The sequence below is a fragment of the Annulohypoxylon maeteangense genome (assembly GCF_022496945.1).
Source record: "Annulohypoxylon maeteangense strain CBS 123835 unplaced genomic scaffold GGS22scaffold_30, whole genome shotgun sequence".
Classification (NCBI taxonomy): Eukaryota; Fungi; Ascomycota; class Sordariomycetes; order Xylariales; family Hypoxylaceae; genus Annulohypoxylon; species Annulohypoxylon maeteangense.
The window spans coordinates 86,553-113,081 of NW_025953277.1; the positions used below are offsets into that span (position 1 = coordinate 86,553).

At 47.7% G+C, this 26,529-nt stretch overlaps 8 protein-coding genes across 8 annotated transcripts in view; 6 read left to right on the forward strand and 2 right to left on the reverse strand.

Annotated features, from left to right (window-relative positions):
- The first annotated feature begins 4,076 nt into the window (after window positions 1-4,076).
- On the forward strand, window positions 4,077-5,907 carry GGS22DRAFT_175703 (glucosidase II beta subunit-like protein-domain-containing protein). The gene has a single exon (XM_047963306.1). The coding sequence runs from the start codon at window positions 4,280-4,282 to the stop codon at window positions 5,804-5,806; it is 1,527 nt and encodes a 508-aa protein (XP_047814006.1). The 5' UTR covers window positions 4,077-4,279; the 3' UTR covers window positions 5,807-5,907.
- A 3,169-nt stretch (window positions 5,908-9,076) lies between these two features.
- GGS22DRAFT_98888 (uncharacterized protein) lies at window positions 9,077-10,288 on the forward strand. Its single transcript, XM_047968626.1, has 2 exons — window positions 9,077-9,490; window positions 9,905-10,288. Exons 1-2 carry the CDS (start codon window positions 9,256-9,258, stop codon window positions 10,183-10,185), a joined length of 516 nt encoding a protein of 171 aa, XP_047814007.1. The 5' UTR covers window positions 9,077-9,255; the 3' UTR covers window positions 10,186-10,288.
- Window positions 10,120-13,710, forward strand: GGS22DRAFT_98886 (uncharacterized protein). The gene is made up of 2 exons (XM_047968625.1): window positions 10,120-10,879; window positions 10,946-13,710. Exons 1-2 carry the CDS (start codon window positions 10,391-10,393, stop codon window positions 13,325-13,327), a joined length of 2,871 nt encoding a protein of 956 aa, XP_047814008.1. The 5' UTR covers window positions 10,120-10,390; the 3' UTR covers window positions 13,328-13,710.
- Window positions 13,711-13,910: 200 nt separating this feature from the next.
- On the forward strand, window positions 13,911-15,484 carry GGS22DRAFT_175707 (DNA glycosylase). The gene has a single exon (XM_047963307.1). The coding sequence runs from the start codon at window positions 14,113-14,115 to the stop codon at window positions 15,334-15,336; it is 1,224 nt and encodes a 407-aa protein (XP_047814009.1). The 5' UTR covers window positions 13,911-14,112; the 3' UTR covers window positions 15,337-15,484.
- A 598-nt stretch (window positions 15,485-16,082) lies between these two features.
- Window positions 16,083-19,133, forward strand: GGS22DRAFT_193523 (uncharacterized protein; the record flags this gene model as incomplete). Its single annotated transcript, XM_047965394.1, has 2 exons — window positions 16,083-18,964; window positions 19,031-19,133. 2 exons carry the CDS (start codon window positions 16,083-16,085, stop codon window positions 19,131-19,133), a joined length of 2,985 nt encoding a protein of 994 aa, XP_047814010.1.
- GGS22DRAFT_175712 (BTN1 protein) lies at window positions 18,943-20,850 on the reverse strand. Its single transcript, XM_047963308.1, has 3 exons — window positions 20,625-20,850; window positions 19,148-20,544; window positions 18,943-19,087 (listed from the first exon to the last, which is right to left on the reverse strand). The coding sequence occupies exons 1-2, from the start codon at window positions 20,761-20,763 to the stop codon at window positions 19,313-19,315; spliced, it is 1,371 nt and encodes a 456-aa protein (XP_047814011.1). The 5' UTR covers window positions 20,764-20,850; the 3' UTR covers window positions 18,943-19,087; window positions 19,148-19,312.
- Window positions 20,851-20,998: 148 nt separating this feature from the next.
- Window positions 20,999-22,364, reverse strand: GGS22DRAFT_175714 (AAT-domain-containing protein). Its single transcript, XM_047963309.1, has 2 exons — window positions 22,192-22,364; window positions 20,999-22,113 (listed from the first exon to the last, which is right to left on the reverse strand). Exons 1-2 carry the CDS (start codon window positions 22,225-22,227, stop codon window positions 21,088-21,090), a joined length of 1,062 nt encoding a protein of 353 aa, XP_047814012.1. The 5' UTR covers window positions 22,228-22,364; the 3' UTR covers window positions 20,999-21,087.
- A 1,240-nt stretch (window positions 22,365-23,604) lies between these two features.
- Window positions 23,605-26,529, forward strand: part of GGS22DRAFT_182517 (uncharacterized protein) — a gene marked incomplete at both ends in the record, with an annotated part of 3,419 nt that continues 494 nt past the window's right edge. Inside the window, 5 exons of the mRNA XM_047963977.1 lie at window positions 23,605-24,229; window positions 24,302-24,701; window positions 24,767-24,952; window positions 25,539-25,867; window positions 26,019-26,349. Of these exons, the coding sequence (XP_047814013.1) occupies window positions 23,605-24,229; window positions 24,302-24,701; window positions 24,767-24,952; window positions 25,539-25,867; window positions 26,019-26,349 (1,871 nt within the window). The remainder of the gene's footprint in view (window positions 24,230-24,301; window positions 24,702-24,766; window positions 24,953-25,538; window positions 25,868-26,018; window positions 26,350-26,529) is intronic.

Here is a 26,529-nt window from a genome sequence, read left to right on the forward strand (position 1 = left end):
CTTCGTAGCATGGCAACGACTACACTCGCTATGCGGTCTAATGTGATGTAACCTAGCAAAATGCAGAACGAAGCTCGATGCTAGGTCCCTCCGCTATTGGGACCTTAGGACCTTATAGGTCAGTTTCTTTTTTTTTTATCTTCCTACCAGTCTGCCAGTGTCCTTGCAAGGGGAGAACCCCCCCCTCCCCCCTCTCGCCCGAGTGACGCAGTCAGCCAATTCATCGATCGTTGCTGTTTTCTGTATTAAAGGAAATCATCAGGGCAACAGAAAGGAATTTAAACGCGCTGACACGTAGGTCAAGTTAGTAGCAGATTGGTAGGTAGGTACATATCTGCCAGGTAGGGGGACTGTAAGCAGTGTGTGACATGTTACCGAGCTATCCTACTCTACCTACACATACCTACATTCATATACGCATACGCATACGCATAAGCATAAGCATAGTACTTTGTCCATGTACAGCGTACATACCTACCTAGTAGGTAGGTAATTATCATGATCAGAAAGTGGTTTTACTAGTATTTCGTACTATGTAAAGTCGTAGATAGCTTAGCTAGGTACCTAGTTGGGTAGATCGTCTGGCTGATTAAATAAGTCTAACGAATTGCTAAAGGTTATAGCGGCATTTCAAGATCCAATTTTCGTAATGAAGAGTTGTCGAATTCGGTATCGATTAAGATGGGGGGCCGCGATGATCTACCTGATTCTAGATACATTTCTATGTAGGTTGGAGACCTGAAGATGATGGGAGAAGTGTAAATCCCATCTTACCGTCCGATGGTCGATAAGCAGAAACCAGTACCCTAGCAGCCTAGGACGTTGTCGTCGTAGTTTACAAATTGAAGATATTGGATAGGTACCTAGGTAGGTATTAATTATTACATACCTAGTTCTCTGGAATCTGGATAACGGAGTAGAATATCGAACCTAGTACCTACTATGTAGTCCCCCCCCCCTAGTTCCTCTTCCGAATCTTTCTCGTAATGCTGTAAAGCCACGCACGTAGCTAAGGTCATGCACGTTTCCTTTTTGTCCGTCCTCTGTTCGTCATCATCCACATCTGCCACATCCAGAGCGTGGGGTTGCATGCATAAAGAAAGGATAACTCATACATACCTACTAGTACATACCTAGCCATGGCTAGCCTAGGTAGGAATAGAGGTACGGAGGTATGTATGGGTATGGAGATAAAATCTCGTCGGCTACATCTTGCATTCGATAGGATCTGTTCATCGGGTCGTGCGCGCGGACTGCCTGCAACGCCCGTTCGCTTCTCGTCTATGGCAGTAGGTATGGGAAGCTTTGGATAATAATAGTAGGTACCTAGCTTAAATGGATATCTACTATTAATATTAATACTACTTACCTAGGTATGTATAATTATACCTACCTATAGAATAGGTACATACTTACTCATAGTAAAAGCTCGCATTGCCTTATTGAGATCCACTCATCGTTCGCTCCTCTTTCTCTACCAGTCTCCCGCAACTCAGCACAGACAATCGCAGCGTATGTAGAACTGGAAACGCCCGCGGCATACAATTAGACGAAGGGCCAGCCACGCATTCGGTCTGCAAGGGAGAAACCTCGTGCCCATCGTCCAAGGAGAGATGCATGCAATAGCTTGCATATCCTAACATATCCTGGCATATCCTAGCTGCCACTTGTTTGCCTTGTTTTTGACGAATCTAGCGATCATTGGGTCTCAATGGGTCAATGTGTTGTTTAAGAGTGAGGCGGCCACCCCCCGCGACCTTTTTGAGTGGCTGGAAAGATTCTTTAGGCGGTCCGCATCCCTGAAGGGCGGCGGTGGGTCGCGCCCCAGGACACGCCTGGATATGCCTGGACATTTCATATCCAATATAAATTGTATTCTGTGGATGTACTAGACGTAAATCGGGATTGGCTACGAAGGGTAGTGGCTGAGTGGGTGCATTGGTTGCGTGAGTGCGTATCCTTACCGCATCGCTGGCTGCGGCTGTTGTTGCCTCAAGACAGGCTATTCACCATTAAGACCATACATGATACTGCATACATAATCTCTAGTCTAGTATGAACATGAGGAGAGGTTTGAAGAACAAGTCACCTACATGCCAAATGACATGGTACATGATATGCTACACACATAGTACCTAGTATGTAAGTAGTACAGCGGAAACATGCGACCTTATTCGACTCAATGTCGGCACAATCTTGGATCCGCTGAGATGTCCACCGATCTATCCTGTCTATCCAACCAGGTCAGCGAGTCCTAGATTCGCAGCTGGTCCTACGATATGATACGTGAAAGAGCATCGAAGTCTCAAAGTACCCTGGTCTTCCTTTTTTCCTTTCTCCTTTCTTTCTTCCCTTCTTTCCTTCTTCTCTTCTTCTCTTCGTCTGACCGCCCATCTATGCATGCGCGGTCATAGTGCCAATGCATAAAGAGGCGGCTTATACATCGCTAAGTTAGGATTACATTACACTTCTCGGCCAGCGAAAATGGATGTCGGTGAGTCCTGTTTAGATACCTAGCTTACTTAGAATCCCCATGTCTTAGATGCTGCCACGTTCGAGCTCATCCAAGCCACAATTATCAAGGAGCTTTTTTGGATGGTGACGTGGAAATTGACTCTTCTCTTTGCTTTTTTTTTTCTTTCCCCTTCTGCTCTTCTTCTAAGTCCCGCCCAAATTTTCGCTTTCGGTTTTACGGCAAATCTTGGACTAGAAAACTAGTAGCAGCTACATAGGTCTCTAAGAAGCAGGATAATACCTACCTAGGTAGGTACCTACTTATGTTTAACTTGACGACCTCGTATGGGGGAAAACATCAACAACAACTTACCTACTAGGTATGTAGTTACATGCAAATCGCGATTTCAGATTGCTGTTTTAGTTTGATAAATCGATAAGTCATATTCGATGCGTCGTTCTCTCAGGCTGCTCCAGTCCCAGCTATTTTCTTATTTCCTAAGCATCACGTCACTTTGGGATTAATTAGCTAGAAGACCTAGCTTGACATGCGTTCGTATCTAGGTCGTTTCAGGGGTTCACAAGATTAATACATGCGTGTAGGTAGTGTGGTGTGGTGTGGTGTGGTGTAGTATAGTATAGTAGTATGCGAGTTTCTGTCGCAATGAAAACAGCCAACACATGATACCCAAAACCCAATACCGCTCGAACGGGTACTACGGTAATTAATGTGACAGCCGCAGCAGAAACGTGCTCCGAGCGTCAAGTTATCGTCATTCGGCGGATAAGTGAGCAGGTAGGGAATATATTATCGAGTATCAGAAGATTGTCGGATTGACGTAAGTGAGTAGTACGGGAGAAGTGCCTACCTGCCTGCCTACCTACATAGCAGCATAGGCAGGTAGGTAGGCATGTCTAGGTACCTAGGCCTAGGAACTAGGTTGTTCCAAGATTGTGACGCGGGAGATTGGATGATGCTTCCGGGTGCTGTCTATTTCTCCAACATACCCCCAGGAAGTTTAGGATGGCCAGGATAGTCCCAACATGGCTCCAAATGTGGTGTGACATCTCCAACGAGTCGACGCTAGGTAACCAATAGTTAGGAATAGGCGCCAGTGGTGCTGACAGCTTTCCATAAATACATACATACATACATAATACCTACCTATTACCTGTCTGTCTGTCTGTCTGTCAGTCTGTCAACCTCTTCCCCCCCGCGTGCTTACCGCTTGCAGATAAGGAAGAACACCACCTTTACATTGTATATATGTATGTGTTTGACCTTACAGCAAACAGACCGTCGATCAGCACTATTACCGGCGGTTCTCCGCAACGAAGCCGGAAGACCCGGTGATGTGTGGGGCCAACAGGCCGGAGCAAGATACCGATATGGACCGGCGATATACCTACATACTGTATGTACCTAGGAGTTATAGTTATATGTAACTATATAAAAAATATCAATACAATTATCAAATCGGGGCAATAGATATGCACATACCAAGGTATGCATGTATGTATCTACCTACCGGCAGAATATCGGATAATTCTGATAACAAGATATGGAGACCTTTTGGCCATCTTGTCCTTATCGCTGAATAGCTTCACTGATCAACATTCATTACTCAATGTTCAACGATCAATGTTACGTATTCGATGGTCGCTCATCGTCCAACTCAGAGGTCGCCACTTTAACTCTTAACACTGCTACCTGGTAGTACTGTTACTATGCACTACTGCGCATAACAGTCACCGCTCACCTCCTCATGCGACTGCACGTTTCTCCCGATTCCATGTGAAATAGTTCACCAAAAAAAGCGGCATCATGTGCCGTTACGGATTGTTTCTTCTTTTAAATGCCCTGCTGCAGCTGCGACCGATTCAAGCTCGTCAGCGCCAGCCAGGGTTCAGTATTCATCACGACCTTCTAGCATATCCTCAATTCGAGGTGACATTCTCTCAATCATATATATCAGAAACCGAAGCCCAAGCTTTAATTAAAAGGAGCAATCCTTCAGACCCCGACTACGATGCCGATTTCCCCGGTCAGATTGACCTTGCGTCAAATGTGCGAGCTGTTAAGGATGGCTATGACGTCGACGGCAATGGCAATGGCAATGGCAATCAGAAAATCGCAGAATCCTACGAGATAATAACCATGTCCCCGAATCGCTACTTATGCACCATTCCTATCATCGAACCTCCCCCGGCGCCAAATAAAACAGCGGCTGAGCTAGCTAAAGCCAAGGAGGCCCGCGAACCGGCCGAGGCCGAGGAGGCTCGCGAACTATCAAGAGCTTCAGCTCACGGTTGGGATCTCATCAGCGGTCTTGACGGCAATTGCATCTATTATATGTCTGGGTGGTGGAGTTACAAGTTTTGCTATGGTCAGGAAGTTGTGCAATTCCACGCGCTCCCTGCCAGCGTTAAGAGCGGCCCTCCTGTGCGGGACATCAAGATCGCAGAGTATGTCCTCGGAAGAGTTCCCGATCCTCACGCTACTGCACGCTCTTCCCGGCCCGGTCAACCCAACGACAAAGGACAGACAACTCCCACGCCGCCTCCGAACACGGAACTCCAGATCAAGGGCGACCAAAGATACCTGGTCCAGAAGATGGGCGACGGTACCATTTGCGATCTGACCGGTAAAGAACGGACCATTGAGATACAATACCACTGTAGCCCCGGTAGCACTCAAGATCGCATTGGTTGGATCAAAGAGGTAAGTACCTGCGCATACCTCATGGTAGTTAACACGCCTCGGTTATGTGTGGACGTTGCCTTCCAACCACCCAAAGAAGAGAGAGCAAACATCATCAGCTGTCGCGCTATCGTGCCAGAGGCCGAACTGCCGGGTTGGCATGCGCAAAAGACGCTGGAAGCACAGGCCGCCATGATCGAGCAGATGAGAGAGAATATTCAAGGTCCCATCACCATCGGCGGGATAGTCGTTGGAGGGAGACAAATGCTCGGTGACGGCGAAGATGGTAAGGAAGCACACAAGTTAGCCCCTCCGCGAAACTTCCGCAACCCCGGCATAGCCCCCCTAGTCGAGGTGGTGGCCCAGGGGAGCAGCAAAGAAGAAGGCAGCAAGGTCAATATACTTACCGACGAGGAACTGGAAAAACTGAACCTGAGTCCGGAGATGGTCGAGGAACTGAAGAAGGAGCTGCAGAAGCTAGCAGGGGACAGAGGCTGGAAGCTGGAGGTTGTCGAGATGCCCGGCGATCCTAGAGAGATTCGCGGGGTTGTCGATACAGACGAGAACGAAGAGGGGGAGAAAAAGTCCGACGATGACAAAAAAGGCGAAGATACGGGCAGTGAGGAAAGGTTCTTCAAGGAGGAGCTTTGAAGAACCGGGCACTGGCATAGCAAACGGCGTTACGTAGGTAGGATTGATCGCATTCATTTCAAATACTCCGAAGCAAATCTCGATCCCTCGTCACTTTCTTCGTGAAAAAATATCATTCCAATCATTTACCTAGATCGATGATTAGTGATTAGTCCCCCCTAACTTCGCCGAGCCACATAAGCACCATTCATCTCAAATACCAAGCATACACAGTTAGCACTTCCTCTCGTCATCCTAGACGTCGCCGAAGCAGGCCGGCGCATCTTCTACTACGTACCTACTAGGTAACCAGCCAAACCCGGACCCAGCATCACTTATGCCCAGCGAAGCAAATTATACTGGCTTCTATGTAATGAGTAGGTGGTATCCGTGTAATAACTAGACGATGTTGTTACGACATAGGCGAGGTGCCATACATACATTCGGCAAGCAAGCAAGCGAAACCATTCTGCCGGTTCCGTTCTTACCAGTATCCTCATTAAATAATTTCTACCGAATGCACTTAGTAACCTGCCTAAGTATCTATTCGTTACCTATACATGAAATAACTTACATCAGCCCAATGCTATCTACCTGCGTACCTGGGAAGGGCATACAGCGCTATACGTGGATGCTCAGCCGCAGTATCAACGCCCTATAGGTATGCAATATTATAATTAGTTAGACCTCATATCATAAACATATACAATATCAGTCTGTGTATCTACCTAGTACTTAGGTAGTAGATACCTACCAGAGCCAAGGTAGCTCAACTGTTGCGTGCTATAACCTCGATTATATCAGTTTCCGAATGAAGAAGCGACTAGCCAAGCAGCCAAGCAGCCAACACAGCTAGAAACAAGGTCGATAACATATCAATAACACATTCCTCGTCGTGCCGTACTTTCTATGATGTGTCTCAAAGGACTGATGGCTTTGTATTGAATATGGAGGAGGGGGGAAGGGGATACAATCTGGTCCATGTTAACCTCTATCAGAAGTGGAATCTTCAACGCGGCTCGAATAATATAGGTAGATTGCGATTAGCTAGTCCTTCTACCAAGTCATAATGAATGTCTCAAAGCTGTGAAAGTCTTTTAGAACTGACCGCATGTAACTTAAACACAAGACAGGAGAAAGAGTACAATTTTGTGTTTAACCCCTACTAAATATCTATAACCCTTAGTAGGTACTTACCTAGTAGGTATGTTCGAACGTTTAGTTTAAGACGCTTCATACGAATCTAGTTCTTATAAAATATAGGTATGGTTTGTATTCGACTCATAATACTTTCATGATTTTCTCATATACTTTATTACCGGTCTCTATGATCCTGCAAACACTACTAGTAGGTTAGATATATGAATATCCGGATGAGACACGACTACACAACTGCGACGTCGGCTATGTAGATATTGTGACACCACTCTCAACATTACCTATATTATCAAAACATAACTATGCATATGAACAAGAATAACGTAATGAGTTCAAGGGTTAAAGCGACACGTATTCATTGATACCGGTATGCTGTGAGCCAGTGAGAAATCCAATAAGCAAAAATAGATTGATAACTCATCAATGATCTTCCAAGGGTATCCTTTTTTGCGGCTCGGCTAGTCTCCGTTCCTATCTTTTCAACAAGTTAGTGTAATACAATATCGTGAGGATAGTCTCAATGCTAAAAGACGAGACTACTTAGTAGGTCCATATCTAAATGTAGCCAAGTGGGCAATTTGATATATTTTAAGGATTCATCTGCTCCATTTTCGACATCGTTGGGCATGAACGGGTCGCAAATGGGAAAACATCAAATATTCGCTTATTGAATGGCTGGTAGGGGCGAAGACATTTTCTGTTGTGTCTCTAGATATAAAATTATGGGGGCTGGGATATATACCTAGGTACTTACCTACCTGAGATTGAGACGATGGCGTCGACGATGACGAAATTTGTAATATCTATCTAGTATATACGTACCTAGATACATACCTAGGTAGGAACCTCCACCGGTTCGAGAGCCGATATTAAAGTTCTTCTGGTATCGTGGGGATGCAGAATTGGACCGCTCTCTGGCTTTCGTGATCTACTTGAATATGCATCAAATTGACAAGAGTCCCTACTTATCACCTATTCTACGCAGTAGTTCGCCTTGTTCACAGACCGTATGTAGGTACCTACCTATCTCTTTACAAACGCTAGAAGGTTGTTAGCACTGGATCTAAACGGTGGTAATCCAATGGTATCGTGTATCACGGCATGGATGGAGTAGAAAAGAAATAACCAGCCCCCTGTACGCTGTAGCACTGCAACTGTCAGAAACGATCACTCTGAGACATCCCTGTAAACGCGACAGCTTCAACCAATCGCCGTATTTCCCATCATCGTGGAAGCCCGGTCTAGCTTGGTCCGGCTCACGCGGGCTGCAACCGAAAACGGGTCAGAGCTTTTTTTTCCCAGGGCTAGCTGATCAAAGAAGTTAGAACTGGTCTAATTAATAATACTGGTATTACTTTTGTGCAGAATGAAGTAGGAACTAGAGTAGTAAATAAATAATATTTAAGAATGCAGAATATAGAAGAGAGAATAGTTACATAGGTAATAATAATAATATATGAGAAGGACAGAAGGGGAATTCCGTAGCAGTAAATCATATCCTCATACAGCTTCCTTACGACTTAATAGGTTCAGCCAAGATTCAAATCCTTCCACTCTAATTCGGGAGTGTACAGTTTTTGTTTTTAATCTCTCACCAGTGACCAGCTCACGTCGAGTTTGACATTGAGAGAATGGGTAACATGAAGCATGTGCAAGTCTTGGAAATTGAAACATAAGAATTCCGTACCTACGTAGTGCCTAGGTAGTCATATAAAGAGACTTGCAAGATTATTTGAAGAGTCAATTAACTCTCATAGATAGGTAGATGTATGACCATATTATCGATGCTCTGCCGAAGAAATTTCATCCAAGATCCATGATATTTCTTAAATTTCATTCTCGTCAATTTTTCCCTTTCTCTCAGGGGCTATGTACCTAATATTCGATGTAACATTTAATGTAGAAGTACTTGTGCTCCGTTATTAGCTACGTATGTACCTGCTAGCACATTACCTAGCTGCCTAGGTACATAACAGTTATGAACGATTATTCCTTGTTCCTAGCAAGAACTTACGGGTTTCTGCGGGCTCTAGTTCCTTATTGAGAATCCCAACCCCTGTCATGCAGGTCCCCCTTAGCTGCTTAGGTACATTAGCTCATAGAACCCGATGTGAAGGGACCAAACAGGGACCTTAGAATAGAAGTGAGACCCATTCACAACGCGGCATTCAGCATTCCAGATTCTTACCGACGAAGAAGGAACCAAGGAACCACGGAACCAAGGAGATGAAGCACTGAAGCAGGAGTCTCCCTTGTTGAAAATCCCTATCGATTACCTTAGGGTTAGCTTATGGAGTCTCTAGGATGTATGGATGTACGGAATATGCTTTGCTTTCTTTTCTCAAATTTCCACAATCCCACGATTTCACGATTTCCACGATTCTACGATCTTTTCATCGTGGACTCATCGTCATGTTCCTTTGATCGAACCTCGTCCTATAACCCCCAGGGCGATATGTATAATATCGGTCTCTAACCTTACAACCCTTGACATTCTCTCTACCCTGCGGATACCCTCGTGGATCCCATTACTAGACCTGTTAACCGGTACCTACTGATTTTCCTTCTTCCCTCCCCCCTTCTATCCCGTACAGTGTCACCATCGCCTTCCAAGCTTTGAAACTTTCTTCCCTTTCCTTCCTGCATACTAGGTAACCAATCATGGATAGATCCTCCTGAGACACAACCATAGATCATTCCACATCTACCAGTGTAACAACAAAATCTCAAATCCCCTTCTTTCTTCTACAGTAATTGTTGCAAACACTCGTAGATCGAAGGGTATTACCAAAGTAATACTCTCCAATCCCCGAGTCGAGGTAGTTTCTAGTATTCCTAGAACTCGCAGGCTGGAAGTCGTGTTCTTGCCAAGGAACCCAAACGCGACATCCATCACCACATCCATGACTTGGACTATATTTCAATCATCCGTCAAGTCCTAATTCCATCATTTCACTCAAGGCTTTGCGATAATACGAGTTCGCTGGCTAGCCAACGATAAAGTGGTCGTAGCGGACCTGGTAATAAACCGCTGTCTTAAGACGCTTAAGCCGTCGGACCGCTCGAATACCGATGACGCCTCTCATTCCAGGCCTCTGAGCGCCGCAATTTTCGCTATCCCCCTCCCGATATCGAACTCTTCAACTGCTCGAAAACATACTAGGTACCATAACAGGTTCCGTATCTACTTCAACCTACCTATATACTTACCTGCTTGTCTTATCGTTTCATTATACGCCTGAGACTTATGCCTCCTTACCCTAAGAACTGCCAATATCGTTATTGTCTTTAGCCTCAGTTTCGCCTTCCATTGCAACAGACCAATCCGGGCGAACGAATTCGAACCAGCAGAGTTGAAGACATTCTGACCCCCTTTCCTTCCCACCGACTTCTACCAACGGATACCACGTCGATATACAATAGTATTCATAACGAATCTGTATTATCATGGATAGTAGCGGAGGGCAGGAGCCGCGCGAGCGCTCCTATCGTCGAGTTCCTTCACGAGCCAGCACGACCAGCGCTGCAAACAGCCAGATGACATCGCACAGTACGACCAGTTCCTCTTCCCGGCCACGGGAATCAACTCGTTCTGGTTCACATCCAGCACACAGATACCACCATTCTAGCTGCAGCGACGGTCCGGGAGGAGGTCCACAGCCGCTTTCACGCATGTCAAGCAAGCCCAGTGACGAGTTTAGGAAATCCACACTATCGACTTCTGCTTTGCTGCAGGAGAAATTGCAGCAGGCGAGAAATGAGATGCAGGCGGCCAAACATGGCGGCGATTTAGTTCCTTATAATGGTGATGTTCAAGAACAGGATATGCCAAACTCGCCTATGAGAAGTATGGCCGCTGTAGGACGACGACAGATGCCCGATTTTAGTTATGAGCCTCCCGATGCCGCAGGGATGGGGGCCAGGCAGATGGAACAGGTAGGATATGTCCATTATTATTCCCATGCCGATAAATTCGGAAATCCTGCTGACTTAGACATGGAGACACTGTCGACGCTACACAAGCAGAATTTCGATCTCAAGGTGGAAGTGTACCATAGACGAGTGAAACAGACGGATCTCGAAGACAAGATTGACCAGCTCGAATCAGAACGCGGTGATATGGAGAGTATTGTCATGAAGCTGAAGTCACAATGTGACGAAAAGGATAATATTATCGAGAAGCTCGGGGGTGAAAAAGTAAAGATGCTTACAGATATGGTGGAGATGGAAAATGCTATTATGGAGGCCGTCCGGCACATTGTGGGACTGGAGTCTAGTGTCGATGAGATGAAGAGAGAGAAAGAGATGGTCAGACAGGTCGAGACAGATGGAGCGTACCGCTATTTGGCTTCGAATGGGCGACCAAACCCCGGATCCACAACCTCTATGGCCCCTTCGAATTCTGCGAATCTCGACATCCCCTTTATGGCTGGCGAAGGTGGGGGTCTCGGACGCGTGCCCAGCTTCCTCTCGGAGCACAGCCACCAGACCGAGAATTTACGGAATGCGATCTTGAAAGGTCGAAGCAGTGCGATGCATCTGCGCAAGGTATCAGAGTCAAGTGCGTCACCTAGCGAGATTAACCGTATTGCTAGTCCTAGCTTTAGCGTGCTTAGCGAGAGCTCCTTCGTCAGCATATACGGTCCAAAAGAAACACGAGACAAGGAAAGCTCACAGCCGTCGAATCCCGTTGTGGGAATGGACGGCAGCCACGTCGACCGTTCCCCAACACCGACGATGAAGAACGCGAACCAAGAGAGTCATGGCGGCGCTAGGCTCTCAACTAAAATGCAATCTCTTAATAATGTGCTTGATATAACTTCGCCCTTGCAGAAGATCACACGGCTTGAGGGACAAATGGTAGTAAGCGATGATGTTTCGAGGCAACATATGCCTAACCGGAGTCGAGGCATCATAACCCCTACACCCGCCAAACCATATATGAACTTGCCGCAGCAAGGCAGGACTAAGCAGGAGAAGAGAGAGGCTCTACAAAAGGTTCTCACGAATTACCCTACGCATAGGGATTTCTCCAACCCCCAGGCATTCCCTCCTACCCCCGATACGGTATCCTCGTCGACACTCCGAAAACATCAGAACCTTACCGGTTCACAAGATAGTCTCTCAAGACCAGCAGGAATTATCCCGGGTGAGGGTCTCGTACCCGTACACGAGAGAATCGGAGCAGCGAGGGAGTCATCTTACCAGACATCCTATAATCAACAGGCACCTGCAACGTCCTACTCTAACCGTAGACAGATCCCAATGCCATTAATAGATACTAATCCATTCTCCGACCTTAGCCAACTTGCGCGATCTCTCCCACCCCGCCCCCACTCGTCAGCCGAGACGATGAGCTCTCGCGCGAGGGCTAACAGCGTTGGATCGGACACGGATTCGGATGGCGGAGCAGACGCGCGCTCTGAGGCACCCACGGTCGATTATTGGATGCGAGAAAGTATGAGGCCTAACATGCAGCGTGGGAACGGTCGTTCGGCGTCTCCTGATCTCTTCTCCTTCCCGGCCGATACTCGAGGCTGGGAAACGGACGTGATCTTCGGGGCCCTGAGGGGTAACGGCTATCTTGGTTCACCCGTATCGGCACTAAAGCGCGACCCCCTTGATGAGATGGCCAGTTCGTTGCGAGCGTCGGCGACAGAAGTGTTTGATCCTCATCTGTCGGGTCAAGCACCCCCCACTCCTGATAGGCGGTCGAGTCTGCATGCGCGTACCGGTAGCACAAACGCAGCACTTCCGACCGGCGGGAAACTTAGGAAGAGCCTTGCCAAGGGTCCAGGCATGGGCTGGATGGACGGGAAAGGCAGAAGCAATAGTATCGACACTACAGGCCACCCACAGTCTAACAAAGCATATCCCCAGCTCCAGGAAGCAACGCCTGCCGGAAGACGCAACCCTTATCCACCTATCTCTGGGCAGACGCCTAACAGACGTGGCTTAGGTCTCAACTCGCTGTTCAGACGATCCGGGTCAGAGAGCTACAGCGTTCCCTCTAGCGCAACAGAAGCAAACTTTCCTGTGCCGAATTCAGCTCAGCCGGTGTTATCAGCACTGCCTCCAGGGATGAATTTTGGCGGCCCTACAGGGAGGAGCAGCGTTCCTCCACCATCGACCATGCCGTGGCGGCCGCCTGGTGTGGTAGACGACGACTTCAAGAGTGCGACCCCTCCTCCTATCATGCGTAGCCGTGGGATGTCACTTTTGTCCGGGTCCGGATCGGGTGGTGTCGAGTTGCCACACGTGGTGACATCACATCATAGCCAAATGAACGATTTACCATCGCCCTCTACGCCAACAACGGTGATGCCAGCCCCCAAGAGGAAATGGCTAGGGCTCGGAAAGATGGGCGGGCTGAAAAAGGGTTAGGGAAACTCGTGCCTCCTTTCCTAACAGAATTGATGAATCGTGAATTACTCTTAACCCGGCAACCCGATTGTATTATATGCTACTAGGTACGTGTAACAACAGTATTGGTAGGGGGGGTTACCGTTACTTGGGAAGGTTGTGGTCATACGGCATTGGCGTTATTGGACCTTCAATGGTGGAATTGGTAGAACTGGTGGAATCGCTAGAATCGCGCCACTCATCGGGATGGAATCGCTGCTGGAATCATTACAATTGCTGGAGTTGCTGGAAAAAACCAAAGTACATAGGTATTGCTGGGTTAAAAGAAGTGATATAATTAGCTTTACATTGAAGCTGTAATGTTAGTCTTGTTCATATGTTCCATGCACATATTTAAACGCGACGATGAAAAGTTGAATAGTTCAGGTTGTTAAGAGATTGGAACAGGTGTGTAGGGTACCTACTAGGTACTAGGTAAGTACCTATTAGCAGGTCCCCGAAGAAAATCAATAGGGCTGGCTACTTGGGTACCTAGCCCTGTACCTAGCTGAAATCGATGACACTTAACTGCACTATGGGCACCTCTAGTATCAACCTTTTCTATCAATTCTTCCATTTACATCATCACTTTCACATACCTTAGTACTATAATTGCATATAATTGCATATATACACTTACATTTCCCCTCATCACCTGTTTCCCTTTAAATTACGGTGCATAGGTAGTTAATAACCTACCTAGTATTCATATGAACCTGCCCCGTGCCTAGTATCCACCTAGGTATTGCATCTTGACTTTCGCTGCCATGGCCAAGGTTCGCGTTAAAGTCGACGCGGATGACACTCTTCAACCTCGCGCAACTCTGCGGCGCAGCACGAGGAATAGTGGTAAGGGAGGAGATGTACTCATTAAGAAAGAAGATAATCCAGCAAAACCGCTGGTTGCGCCGGTGCGCCGGAGTAAGAGACCCAGAACTGAGGAAGAGACGATAAAAACTGAACCTCCAATCAAGATTGCGAAGAGGTCATCCTCACTCTCTACTCCCCCTGTCTCAACGCGGGTGAAGACTGAGGCCCAGAGTCCGAAAAAGGAGAGCAAGGGCGCCCTCGTAAAAGGAGAGCACGGTAAAGAGAATGTCGGCGATAGAGAAGCAGGTCTTCGAGCGAAGAAGCTCAAATCATATGCACAGTTCGCCAACAAGTCGCCGTTCCCAGACTTCTCCCGTCCAACGTCCGAGGAATGTAAGCATGCGTATGATGTCCTTGCCGCCCTACACGGGGAACGGCAACGTCCTGAGAAAGTGAGCGCGCCCACGGATCGCGCTGGATGCGGCGACGCGCCGTCCGTGCTGGACGCGCTCGTGCGCACGATCCTCTCGCAGAACACTAGCAACAAGAACAGCACACGCGCGAAACTCGACATGGATGAGGTCTATGGCGCCGGCGAGTCCGAAGAGAAATGGGACATGATCGCCACCGGCGGACCCGCGAAGCTGGAAAAAGCTATCGCGAGGGGTGGCTTAGGTGGCGTGAAAAGCCGCACTATCATGGATATATTACGACAGGTCAAGGAGCGGTACGGGACCTACTCGCTTGACCACCTTCTACAGACGGGCGCGGGGGGTAATGGTAATGACGAGGAGGCTATGCGCGAGTTGATTTCATTCAAGGGTGTCGGGCCTAAGACCGCGAGCTGTGTGTTGCTGTTCTGCGTGGGGCGCGATTCGTTCGCGGTTGATACACACGTGCATCGGCTTACAGGGATGTTGGGGTGGCGGCCGCCGACGGCGAGCCGGGATGAGACGTTTGCGCATCTTGATGTTAGGATCCCGGGCGAGTTAAAGTACGGGCTGCATGTGCTGTTTGTCGAGCACGGCCGCAAGTGCTCCGAGTGCAAGGCGGGCGGGAAGGTCCTCGGGAAGTGCGAGCTTAGAAGGGTGTTTAAGCAGGGCAAGGTAAAGGTTGAGGGAGAAGGAGAGGGAGGGGGGAAGGATGATGGGAAACTGGAGCTCGAGGAGATTAAGGGGTGAATTGGATAGGTATTTAGAAGTTGGTTGTGCACTGCTCTTCGAGCTTCTTGTATTCTTGTAGATACCTAGGTATCGTATAGGGGTCTGCAATGGACATATGTAGGCCTATCTACTATCATAAAATGTCCACTATGGTAGGACACATGCTAATACACCTGGACAGGTATCAATCGTCAATATCTCCGCCGCTAAGCGCCGTAACCCGACTCCAAAATGGGTTATGCAAATATCTACATAGGTAGTATAAATACCTATCTAGGTAGGTACATATGTAGTATTTATCTAGGTACCTGGTACTAACTTCCAAGTTCCAAGTTCCAAGTTAGAACTTCAAGATAACCTTAGAAGTTTCTCTAGGTATTTATTTACTTATTCATTCATTGCTGTTTTGTCTATTCTATACATTCAACCGTCTTCTGCGGTGTAATTAATTCTAAATCTTGGATTTCTCGGGATAGTGGGCGTCATGGTGATCAAGTCGGCGGGATCGGTGATGTAATTATGACCTTTTGCCTCCTTTTCGACTTCCACCAGAAGATCATTTTTAATATTGTCGAATGGCATTAAGCGAATGGAAATACTTACTTCTCTACATATACGTACCTAACTATAATTGCTTCCAACTTATAATAATCGATTTCAAATGATTATTTCCAAAATTTATCCACTCTTGTACTCACGATACGCTTCTTTCAGGGGCGTAATATGATCTTAGTCCCAAGAGCTTAACAATAATCCTCGTTTGGATGGATTCTTCCAGAGAAGCTCACCAGCTCGATGATCTGGGGCCTTTAGGACAACAGTTATGGAGGCCGGATCTTTCTCAACATTTCCTACAGCCCGGCACCGTACCTAGCACCAATCCTCCCGAATTTGCTTATGGGATACCACTTCAAGAACCACATACAGGGTTAAATAATCTGGCTTCTGCCGCTGCCATTTCCGATTCATATAATATGCCACAATCCCAGGCATCGCCGCCGAGTCAAAGTGGACCGTCTGCCTTCATAACTAACGAAAAACTTCCGACTGGGACCTCGACGGCGACAGCGCAGCAAAGAGAGCAACTCAAAGCTAGGCGCCGTGTTCCAAATTCTCAGCGGAAGAGGACCCAGGTTAGTTGTGACGCCTGCAAAACTCGAAGATGTAAGTGTGTGCGTCTGCAATCGACTCCGAGAGCCGGTAACGATGCGACGACACATGATTACCTGCCTCCTTGTAAGTTGTGTGTCGAGACTGGGATTCCCTGCGTGACTTCGATGCCGCGAAAACAGCGAGTTTATGGCAGTGTTGAAAATTTGGATAAACGATATCGTGCTCTTGAGGCCCTCGTTTCCGGCCTGTTTCCAGACTTGAACCCTAGAGCCTCCGCAGATGAGTTGGTTGCATTTGGGCAAGATAGGGCCATAGCTATGCCGGACTTCAGCGAATCGTCTGACCAGCCTCGACTTTCGTCAGTCGAACCTCTTACACAGCCAGATACTACTAAACCCTCTAACCAGGCCAGCCAACAATGGAAAAGGCCTGATTCGAATTTGATCATAGCTGGAACTGATGGGTATAAGACGATACTGCCTCCGTCTTACCTTATGAGATCCACGCCTGCGAGCTCGAGTGCACAACCCTCGCCAGAATCGGCTACAGACAGCGTGGTGGAGCACAATGCTGAAAAAACCGAGTTGATACTGGATGCTACTGGCCGACCTCACTATATAGGGCCATGTGGAAGCCTAGCTTTTTTTGCGGAAATGCGCGAGATATTTGCACGCCAGACCAATATCACGAAGGGCCTACGAGAGACCGATGCGAGTTGTAATTTTCCAGTGAGCCCGAGAGGAGCCCTTTTCAATACCAACCCACTTGCTGCTTCGTTGGGCGGAACTGGTGACCGTGGTCGAGCTAGTGGTTCGCCCTCGGGGCGACCCGGCTCTGGTTCGCCGCATCATCGCGTTCTAGATCATCTCGATGGAGACTCTCCGCCTCGGATATGCGAAGATATGCTTAGAGATCATTTCGATGACCCTGAGTTTTGGAGGTATCGCAAAAGGGTATCCACGATTCAATTACCACCTAGGGAACGTACGGATATCTGTGTTAGAGCGTTCTTTCATCATGTTCACCCAAACTTCATCCTATTCCATCGGCTTACATTCCAGAGGGCGTATGAGAAGATGTGGCGTTGTTGGGAGGCACATAGAAATTCAACCCAAACTGACCGTATTAAGGAGTTCTCCGTCTCGGTAGGATGGCTCTGCTGTTTGTACATGATAATCATACTGGGTTCCCGGGCGCTACCACAGAACGGCGACTCGCTCGAATTCCAACGAAAATGGTTCGCACAAGTCGACAAGCTCCCGCCTCTCCTCGGTACCTCTAGTCTGCCAAATGTGTGCGCATATATGCTTCTCTCCTTGTATTTTCATAATACCAATGATCGGACCAGCGCATGGACGTTTCAAGGTGCTGCCTGTCGATTAGCGATAGCGCTTGGTATGCATCGTGAGAGCTTCTCGGACCTCTTCGAGCCGGTTGAAAGGCAGCTTCGAAAGCGTGTATGGTGGACTTTGTACGGGTATGAGCAGTTTTTGTGCTGCTCGTTGGGACGACCTAGCGCGATCGACGATAGGGAGATGGACGTCGGGATCCCAGATGAAGAGTATCTAGACACAAACCTCTTGCCATCGCATTACGTAGGGCACGGGGCTCAGTTGAATATGCTTCTCGCGGCCATTCGGCGCGGAATCTTCGACCCCAGCTTTGTCCCAAGCAAGATGTACACACGAGCCTTGGAGTTCTTGGATACTCTAGCGGGATGGGAGGATGCTCTTCCCAAAGGACTAAGACCTGCAGCATTTACTACAAGCTTGGACGGTAATTCCAACCAGCGACGAAGTTCTATGCTACTTCATGTTCAATACCACCACGCGTTGACTTTTCTAACGCGACCATTCCTTCTCGAAACTATCCAATCCGCATGTGGCGGGGAGCCCCTTGGACCCGACGCCTGTAAAATTAGGGGGTTGAGCAATGTCTGCTTGACTGCCGCTATGAGATGCGGCGATCTCATTGTCAATATATGGCGTGCTGGCCGCATTAACGGAGTTACATGGATAGATATATTCTATACGTATATGGCTAGTTTGGACATTTCGCTCGCCTTACTCTCTCCCGATTCGCTATACCAAGATGAAGGGCACCCGGAGATCAGTAAACCAAGACTTATACAACGCCATACTGTCGGAGAGATGAGGAACGCAGTGGCACAGTTATGCGACGTGATGACAACTATAGAGGTTTGTGGGACGAATGCTCGGTTCGCTAAGGCGGCGTTCGAGTTTGCGAGCGCCCTCGGAATCATCCCCGTCGAGAAAGCGTTCTCTTTACATCTACAGGTCTCCGATCCAAAGACAATGACCATGGCCCAGGATCCAAACGAGAGGGATCATGTCCAGGATCAAGTATTTCCTGGAGATCCTCAACAAGCAATGGGGGTTATCGGACTCGGCCAGCATATGACTGGACTGCCCAACTACCCCTACATATTACCGGATGTGAATCTCAACTTTACAGGCGAAGGTTTCCACGATGCTCCGACCGATGCGATGGGGAATGATTTGCAGTGGGATATGTAAGTCCTTATGTCATTGTGTGCCAAGCTTTATAAGTAGGCGTTTGACATTAATGAATATGGCAGGATTTTACCACCTTCACAATGGAATGGCGGTGCTCTAAACATGGATTTGGATTGGGTCTGGCAATGTCCGAATCAGCGTTGGCATGGCAGTCAAGCTGACTAGTAAACCTCGCTAACCTTGATGAACAAAGATGATTTGAACCAAAAAGCAAAAACCATCCCCGAATCTACCAAACCAGCCTTGTAACCAACCCTACCTTAATAGAGCATGTACAGACTAGATAGCCCCATCCCGAATCAGGGGTTTTATATTCCAAATATTGGTCTTCATCTCGATTTTTTTTAACCAGCTTTGATTTTCTGGCACCAATCTCTTCCGTGACGAGCTTGCCAGTTACAAAGTCGCACCTCCATAGCCATACTGACGAAGCCAGCGATGCATATACCACCGCTGTCGCTGACGCTAGTTGCGCCGAGGCTAAACTCTCGTTCAGATATTGGTACATTTTCCATAATCTCGGCGAACGTGTTGACATATACCGCACCACCAAGAAGACCTTCCCAAAAGATTATGATGAAAATAATATAAACACTAGGGATGAATGGCAACAGCGCATGCAGTGTTAACAACAAGAGGTTACCGACTTGAAGAAATGAAGGAAGGTATAAATGCCGGAAGCGAAGAAAAGCAATTGACGATCGGGAGATGAATACGCCGAGTTGATATAAAAATCCGTACATGGGGTAAAAATCACGATACTCCTTAAAGGGAGTCGAATCTAGAGGGAATAATAAGGTCGGTGATATGCCTTGGTTAATGGTGTATTCCGCGACGTAGACTAATAGCAGGGGAAGCATGTATGGGAAAAATAATGATTTTGCCCGTCGTAAATTTGTCCTGAATTCAGATGTGGTATATGTTTGATGGGACGTGGAGGCAGAGGTAGCACTCGACCCAGGCGACAGTAGGCTAGAGGTTGCATTTACGGAGGGCAAGTCTTCTTCGATGTCATTCTCCTCGGGTTCCTCATCTAGAATAGGATGGTACTCTTTAGCATGCTTTCCTGCGCGGAGCGGTCCCTTAGGAAGGACGAGGAAGAAGCTGATAAGCATTATCACAGGTAAGAATGCCGAGGCCAGTAGACTGGTTTTGACGGAGAAACCGAACCAGTCGGTAAACAAGACATAAAGTCCGGCACCGACAAGACCAGCCGCGCCAGTACCACTTCCCCATGCAGCAAGACTCATGTGCCCATAATAATGCGTAAGTCCGAGAAAGCTCAGCTCCCCGGCGCCGCTCGATAGGCTCGCGAAAACAACACCAGCCATCTTGGCACCGACGGACCTATCTGGAGGCGTAAGTGCAATCATGAACATGCCGAGCGATGAGGTCACTGCGAATGCGACGGTGCGTAGCCAGTAGGGGGCTTTATGTATGAAGTACGGCGCGGTCAACTTGGTGAGGAACGAAGGGAGAACATCGGCGAGGAGGACGAGTCCTTTGGGCACATCGGAACCGACAAGGTCTTGAGCCGCGGAGAGGATAATGACATATAGGACATTGTTGATCAATCCTTAGATTTTTTATTCTTTTTTAGCAGCGTCGTAGGATATCAAAACAATATACACGTTACCTAATGATTAGAAGACATACCAAATAGCCAGAACGCGACCAGCACCGACGTGTCGGCGTTTTGAAAGACGGAGGCGAATCTGGCCCGGTAAATGGCCCAAGACGACGAAGGCGAGCCAGGAATTGGTAAGAGACCCGAAGACGCAGGCGAACGACTCATGATAGTATATCGTATCTGATGGTCATCTTTGGTGTATGTATACCTTGTACGTGGAGAGGATATTAAAAGGTGTAGGTGGAAAGGTTTAGGTATTTAGTAGCATTGACATTACCTAAAAAAGACGGATCCATTGATTACACGCATATGCCTGTAAGTGCACACCTAGGTACTTGAGTAGGTACCTAGTAGGTATGTATGTACCCAGTGTTACCGGGTACGCGGGACGCTAAAGTGGGTTATGATTTAGTTATTCGGTACCTAGAACTAGTCCATCCCATCTCATCCATCATTCATCATCTCGTCCGTCTTCTCTATTTCTCTTCCTCAGAGCACCAACATAATCCGCTCGCTATATTTTGTAGGTCTACCAAAAGTTACCTGGGCATAATTTCTTGTCAAGTCCATAATGATGCTAAATAAAGTCTCGGGTTTGTTGTCGCCTTCTTGTTTCCTGTTGATGGATGTGGGATGTCCCTTGGTATCTTTAAAGAGCTCAAACATCGTATCCACTGTATACTCTTCAAGGTTAGACGTGAGCTCTCGGATTCGCTCCAATCTTATGGGCGAATCCATTAACCAAGGAGGTTCGTCAATGTCCGATTTATCGAGAACGAGGTGATTCGTATGGCAAACTCGCCCCTCTTTATCCATAGCCAGCTCCTTCACCCAGAGGTTGGTACACTCGAGGCCAGTCGATCCCGTTAGATCACCCACCAAGATGTGTCCCCCTCCGGCAACCCCGAAAGATTTGATCAAAGCTACGGCTTCCTCGCGAGATCTCGATTCCAACGCTGTTCTGAGAGCGAAGTGGATGGGTAACTTGGTCCGGTCAAGACCACGGCATCGAATGGCGTTTAAGCAGCAGCCTACCCCTTTTGAGTTGAACCCAATCTTCCCGATGATGCCAGCTTCCGTTACCATGGCAATATCGGGGATGTCTCTATCCGGCTGTGATATATAGCATACGACAAGGTTTTGTCCCTGTTCGACCCTCCAATCCCAGTTCTGGCAGAGAAACGACGTCGACTCAGTCAGCCAGCCCAGGCTCGTACATCCATCACTAGGGACGTCGGTCAACCCCCTAGATTTGTCTGTGAAGAGGCCGAAAGTAATCTCGGACCGCACATTCAGTGCCAGAATATCTAGAAACGGTATATTCGCCCCATCGGCAATGCCTTCGATCTCGGTAAGATAGCGAGGTGCTATCTTCTTCAAGGGTTCCACGTATATTGACGCTTCTTGAAGGACCTCCGCCCAACTCATTGAACATGACTCTTGGAATAGTTGCCCATAAAACTGGATAGATCGCTCTATCCTTTCCTTGGCTGCTTTGCCATGCTTAAGCCCGATCTATTAGAGGATTAGCGTAATTACAACAGACTCACCTAGTATGTAGGTAGCCAAGGAAAACGAAAGCGAGAGCTGTACCTCGTAAGGCGTTCCGTCACATCGGATTTCGAGCATCGCGTTTCACCTTCAGTATGCTATTTTGGTACCTAGGCAGGTATTTATCTTTAGACAGAAACATACGAACTCGTCCTTTTCTCGTAAAACAAGCGATTAGACGATGTCTAACTGGTACTCTTAAGAATAGTATGATATGTTGGGTAGATGGAGATCCGGGACTTGGAGACATCTTATCTCTCCGCACGAGTTACTGCATCTAGTATAGGTACCTACTAGTACCTAGTATACTAGACTAGACTAGGCATGTATTGTATTGTATTGTACCTACCTGCCTACCTACCTAGAAGGTACCTACTAGATAATTTGTAGTGTAGGATGCCAAATTTCTGCTCTTATCAATGCCGAGATGGTCGCGTCTTATTATGGCCTAAAGGCGAAATTGGTGATAAAGGAGATGATTTTTCATATCGCATCTCGACGGACCTCCTTTATTTCCCATTTCTTACAGTGCATTTCTTATTCGATATCTTATGTATATCAGTCGGGCTTCATGATCAGGATTAGGTAGATCATACCTATTAACTTAATCTCTCTAGCTTAGGAAATGCTAAATAGTAAACATGCTGCTTCGGCTGTTATAAATAGATGAGAAGAGCACTAATTATGTGCTGGCGGCAGGGATGGGAACCACCTAAAAGTCAGGCATTCAGGCAGTATGACATAGCCCCTGCTAGGGCATGACCGTTTAAGAACTCCAAGATGGGAGAAAACACGACGATCGCTCTTACTTTCTTCCTTTCACTTCGTGCTTGCGACGATGCCCAGGTCACGATTTCCGCCGCCAAGCTGTTAGAGATCAGTCGCGGGTGCTGCAAAACATTGAACATTACGTATTATCTTGGCAGATATATACCTACCAGACTGGTTAGGAGGTAGGTATGTATATAGATATGTAGGATGGAAGGTAGGTACCTCATTAGCAAGGCGCTGAACAGCAAGCGCTGGCACCGCCATTGCCATCCCAGCCCCTGCCACCTAAACTACCTCGCAGCCTGGGTAGTAATTACCATATCAATCTACATAGGGACGTTAGAGCAGCGTCATATGGCGGAAAGTCCTAGGATGAGGCCAGTCGTGGCCGTAGTTGATGGAAGGCCCCCCCTTGCATCTGCATCTGACCTCGGAGCCTTGCTATCTCGTTTAAGATTCAACAGTTTTATAGAGTACCTGCCCACGTTGTATACCTACTATTCTCTTGAGCATCGAGGTGTGCCATCGATTCTCGACCAGTTCACAGCTCGTGAACACATTTCTACCGAATCTCGCGCCGATATCACAAAAATCCTCCCAACTCGGCTTCAGCCACCAACATCGTCTAGAGCTCGTTTCGTTGATACAAGGCCTACCGACGACCATTGATTGCCCGTGGTGAAAATGGCGGCTCGCTACAAGTACACGGGCGCAACCGAAATGCAGGACCGCACGCGAAAAGAGCGTCTGTTTGATGAAACCGAACACGAACTACCTAACTTCTCCCCATTTTCCGCGTCATCGGGAACGATCGATAAAGCCTACGATCTTCTATCGTATCTCGGCAAGAACAATCCATTTCCGCGCTCAATTACAGGCGAAGACACCGTTTGGCTACTCGACAACACTGCGTATCGTAACGAGGGAACGGGGAGATGGGAAGCCGAATTCGTCTCAGCTGCTTTCTCCCAACACTCATCCTGCGCCGTGGTTGACGCTGTAAGTGCTATAGCTGAAAAGATTGAACTGGACGAAAAGGATCCGAATTACCCCACCGTCGAAGAACGCATCCGACCATTCTTGCAAGACATCAAACCGGGCACTCAGGTCAAAGCACTTCATAGGGGAAACACTCCACTAAAACTCGGTCCTGGTGGTAGGAATGGAATTAGTAGCGATATCAAGGGACTCCCCGCTAGAGAGGGAGGCGAGCTTGCTCCTACGTTTGCCAAGGTTCCTAAAGGCGCCGACGGTGTTCTAGAAATGAAGACGTTTTACGCTGAGCCAGAAGGTTGGGGCGTTATATCCGGTAAGTTTTGATGGACTAGCCTGGACTAGGGATTTAACCCATGGGAGCCAGCGGATCGTTAACATGGTGAAGATATCGACGACACAATCAAAGTCACTCAGACAAGCGACCCCATTGGCATACTACGAACGACCTTTCTCGAGAAGCCTGAACCCATTTCTGGGATGCCTGAATTATACCGATCCATCCAATCCCTCATCCAGGAAAAATCACCATGGTTCTACCTGTCAGCCTCACCGTATAACCTATATCCCTTCCTACGCGACTTCTGCCAGCAGAATTACCCTTTCGGGACCATTATCCTGCGCGACGCAAGCTGGATGAGCCTTCCTGGATTATTAACAACGCTCACTCTCGGTACGGAGGACTACAAGGTCAGTCGCATGGAAAAGATTCATTCATGGCTTCCTCGGAGGAAGATGATTTGTATTGGCGACTCGACCCAGTCCGATCCTGAAGCGTATGGGGAGATGTAAGTGATCTCCTTGTTGAATACCTAAGGTCGAGTCAGATAATGCTAACACCATGTCAAATTAGTTATCGAGCATACCCTGGTTGGGTAAAAGCAATCCTTATTCGTAAAGTAGAAGACATCGCAGCGATCGGAATCGACGCCAAAAACGAGCCAGAGAGATTTGAGAAAGCGTTCGAGGGCGTACCTCGTGAGATTTGGCATGTGTTCTCAGAGCCGACTGAGTGCCACAAGTTTATCCAGGATGCAGTGTCCAAATCCCCAAAATAATATGTGGCTTACTTAGTACCTAGTAGGTAGGTACCTACCTCGGTACCTACTAGGTACTAGGTAGGTAATATATTTAGAACTGTATTGGATACAACAGGCGGTTTTTCTTTTCCCCCGGTTCCCTTTTTAGGATTGTTTCCCTCTTGATACCCCTTTATCCTCTAAGACCGATGGAAATTCGGTATTTCAATCCTTTTTTGTAGTAATTATCTATTACCTACATAGGTACCTACCTACGATTAGATAAACATTCCTACATGTGTACCTACCTAAAAGCGTCTATAACGTCATACGATTCGACTTCCCCGCGGTTACGTTATGGACCTAATGCAAGGCACTATTCTGTTTTATCCAATCTTCGACGTCACGGCTATGCCGGTATTAACAACGTTACAACCTCTGAATCCGTATAAACTTAGTAGCCCATCCAGTCAAGCTTTCTTTTATAGTGTTATTTTTTTTAGAGTCTTCAATATCCCCTCTAATTATATCTATGTTAAAGCGCAAGTTATCTTTTAAAATCACTTCTACGATCTATCAAAGGTCACGTCTGTTTTCATTACGCAGCTCATCTTACATTCAACGTCACCATTCTGCCATGTCTGCTCCCAAGCGTCAAAAGTCGTCCAAGGATGTGCCGTACGAACTCATTTACTGGCCCGGTATACCAGGTCGTGGTGAGCATATCCGCTTGGCACTTGAGGAAGCTGGGGCAACATACACAGACACAGCACGGATAGAGAAGGGTGTGGACCAAGTGACTGCACAGATTGACGAGCAAAACATTGGCGACGACTTCAACCCACCGCCTTTTGCTCCACCAATTCTTCGTCACGGAGACCTTCTCATTTCCCAAACTTCTAATATCTTGTTGTATCTGGGACCACGACTCGGGTGTAGGTAATACATCGTCATTACACATAATATCTTGTATATCCTTCTTTTGATAGGAGCTTATATAGAGCTGAGGTTTTGGGTCCCTACCTACCTACCTAGTAGTTAAAAGTCGGTTAGGAGCAACTATGGACTACACCAAGAACCACGCAGTATCCTACGTATGCGAACAAATACTGATCCCTTTCGCAGTGGTACCGAGTGGTGATGATGAAGAGCACCCGGATGCGCTGTACAAAGTCAATGCGCTAGCTTTGACAGCGCTTGACGGCCTGAGCAACGAGGTACACGACTGTCATCACCCTATAGGATCTGGCCTGTATTACGAGGACCAGAAGGATGAGGCCAAGCGCAAGAGCAAGGACTTTGTAGAGAACCGGCTTCCTAAGTTCCTAGGTTACTTCGAGCGCGTATTGCAGGGCAAGGCGAGCGGAGAAGGCCCGTGGCTGTATGGCGGCCAGCTGACTTACGCAGACTTAGGTATGTAGTATCAAGAATTCTCACCCCTCCCTTTCTTTCTAGCCTGTCTAGGTAGTTTCATAATATAGTTAACTAAGGAGTTGGGGGGGGGGGGGGGGGGGGGGGGGGGGGGGGGGGGGGGGGGGGCCGGGGGGCGGGGGGGGGGGGCGGGGGCGGCGGGGGGGGGGGGCGGGGGGGCGGGGTC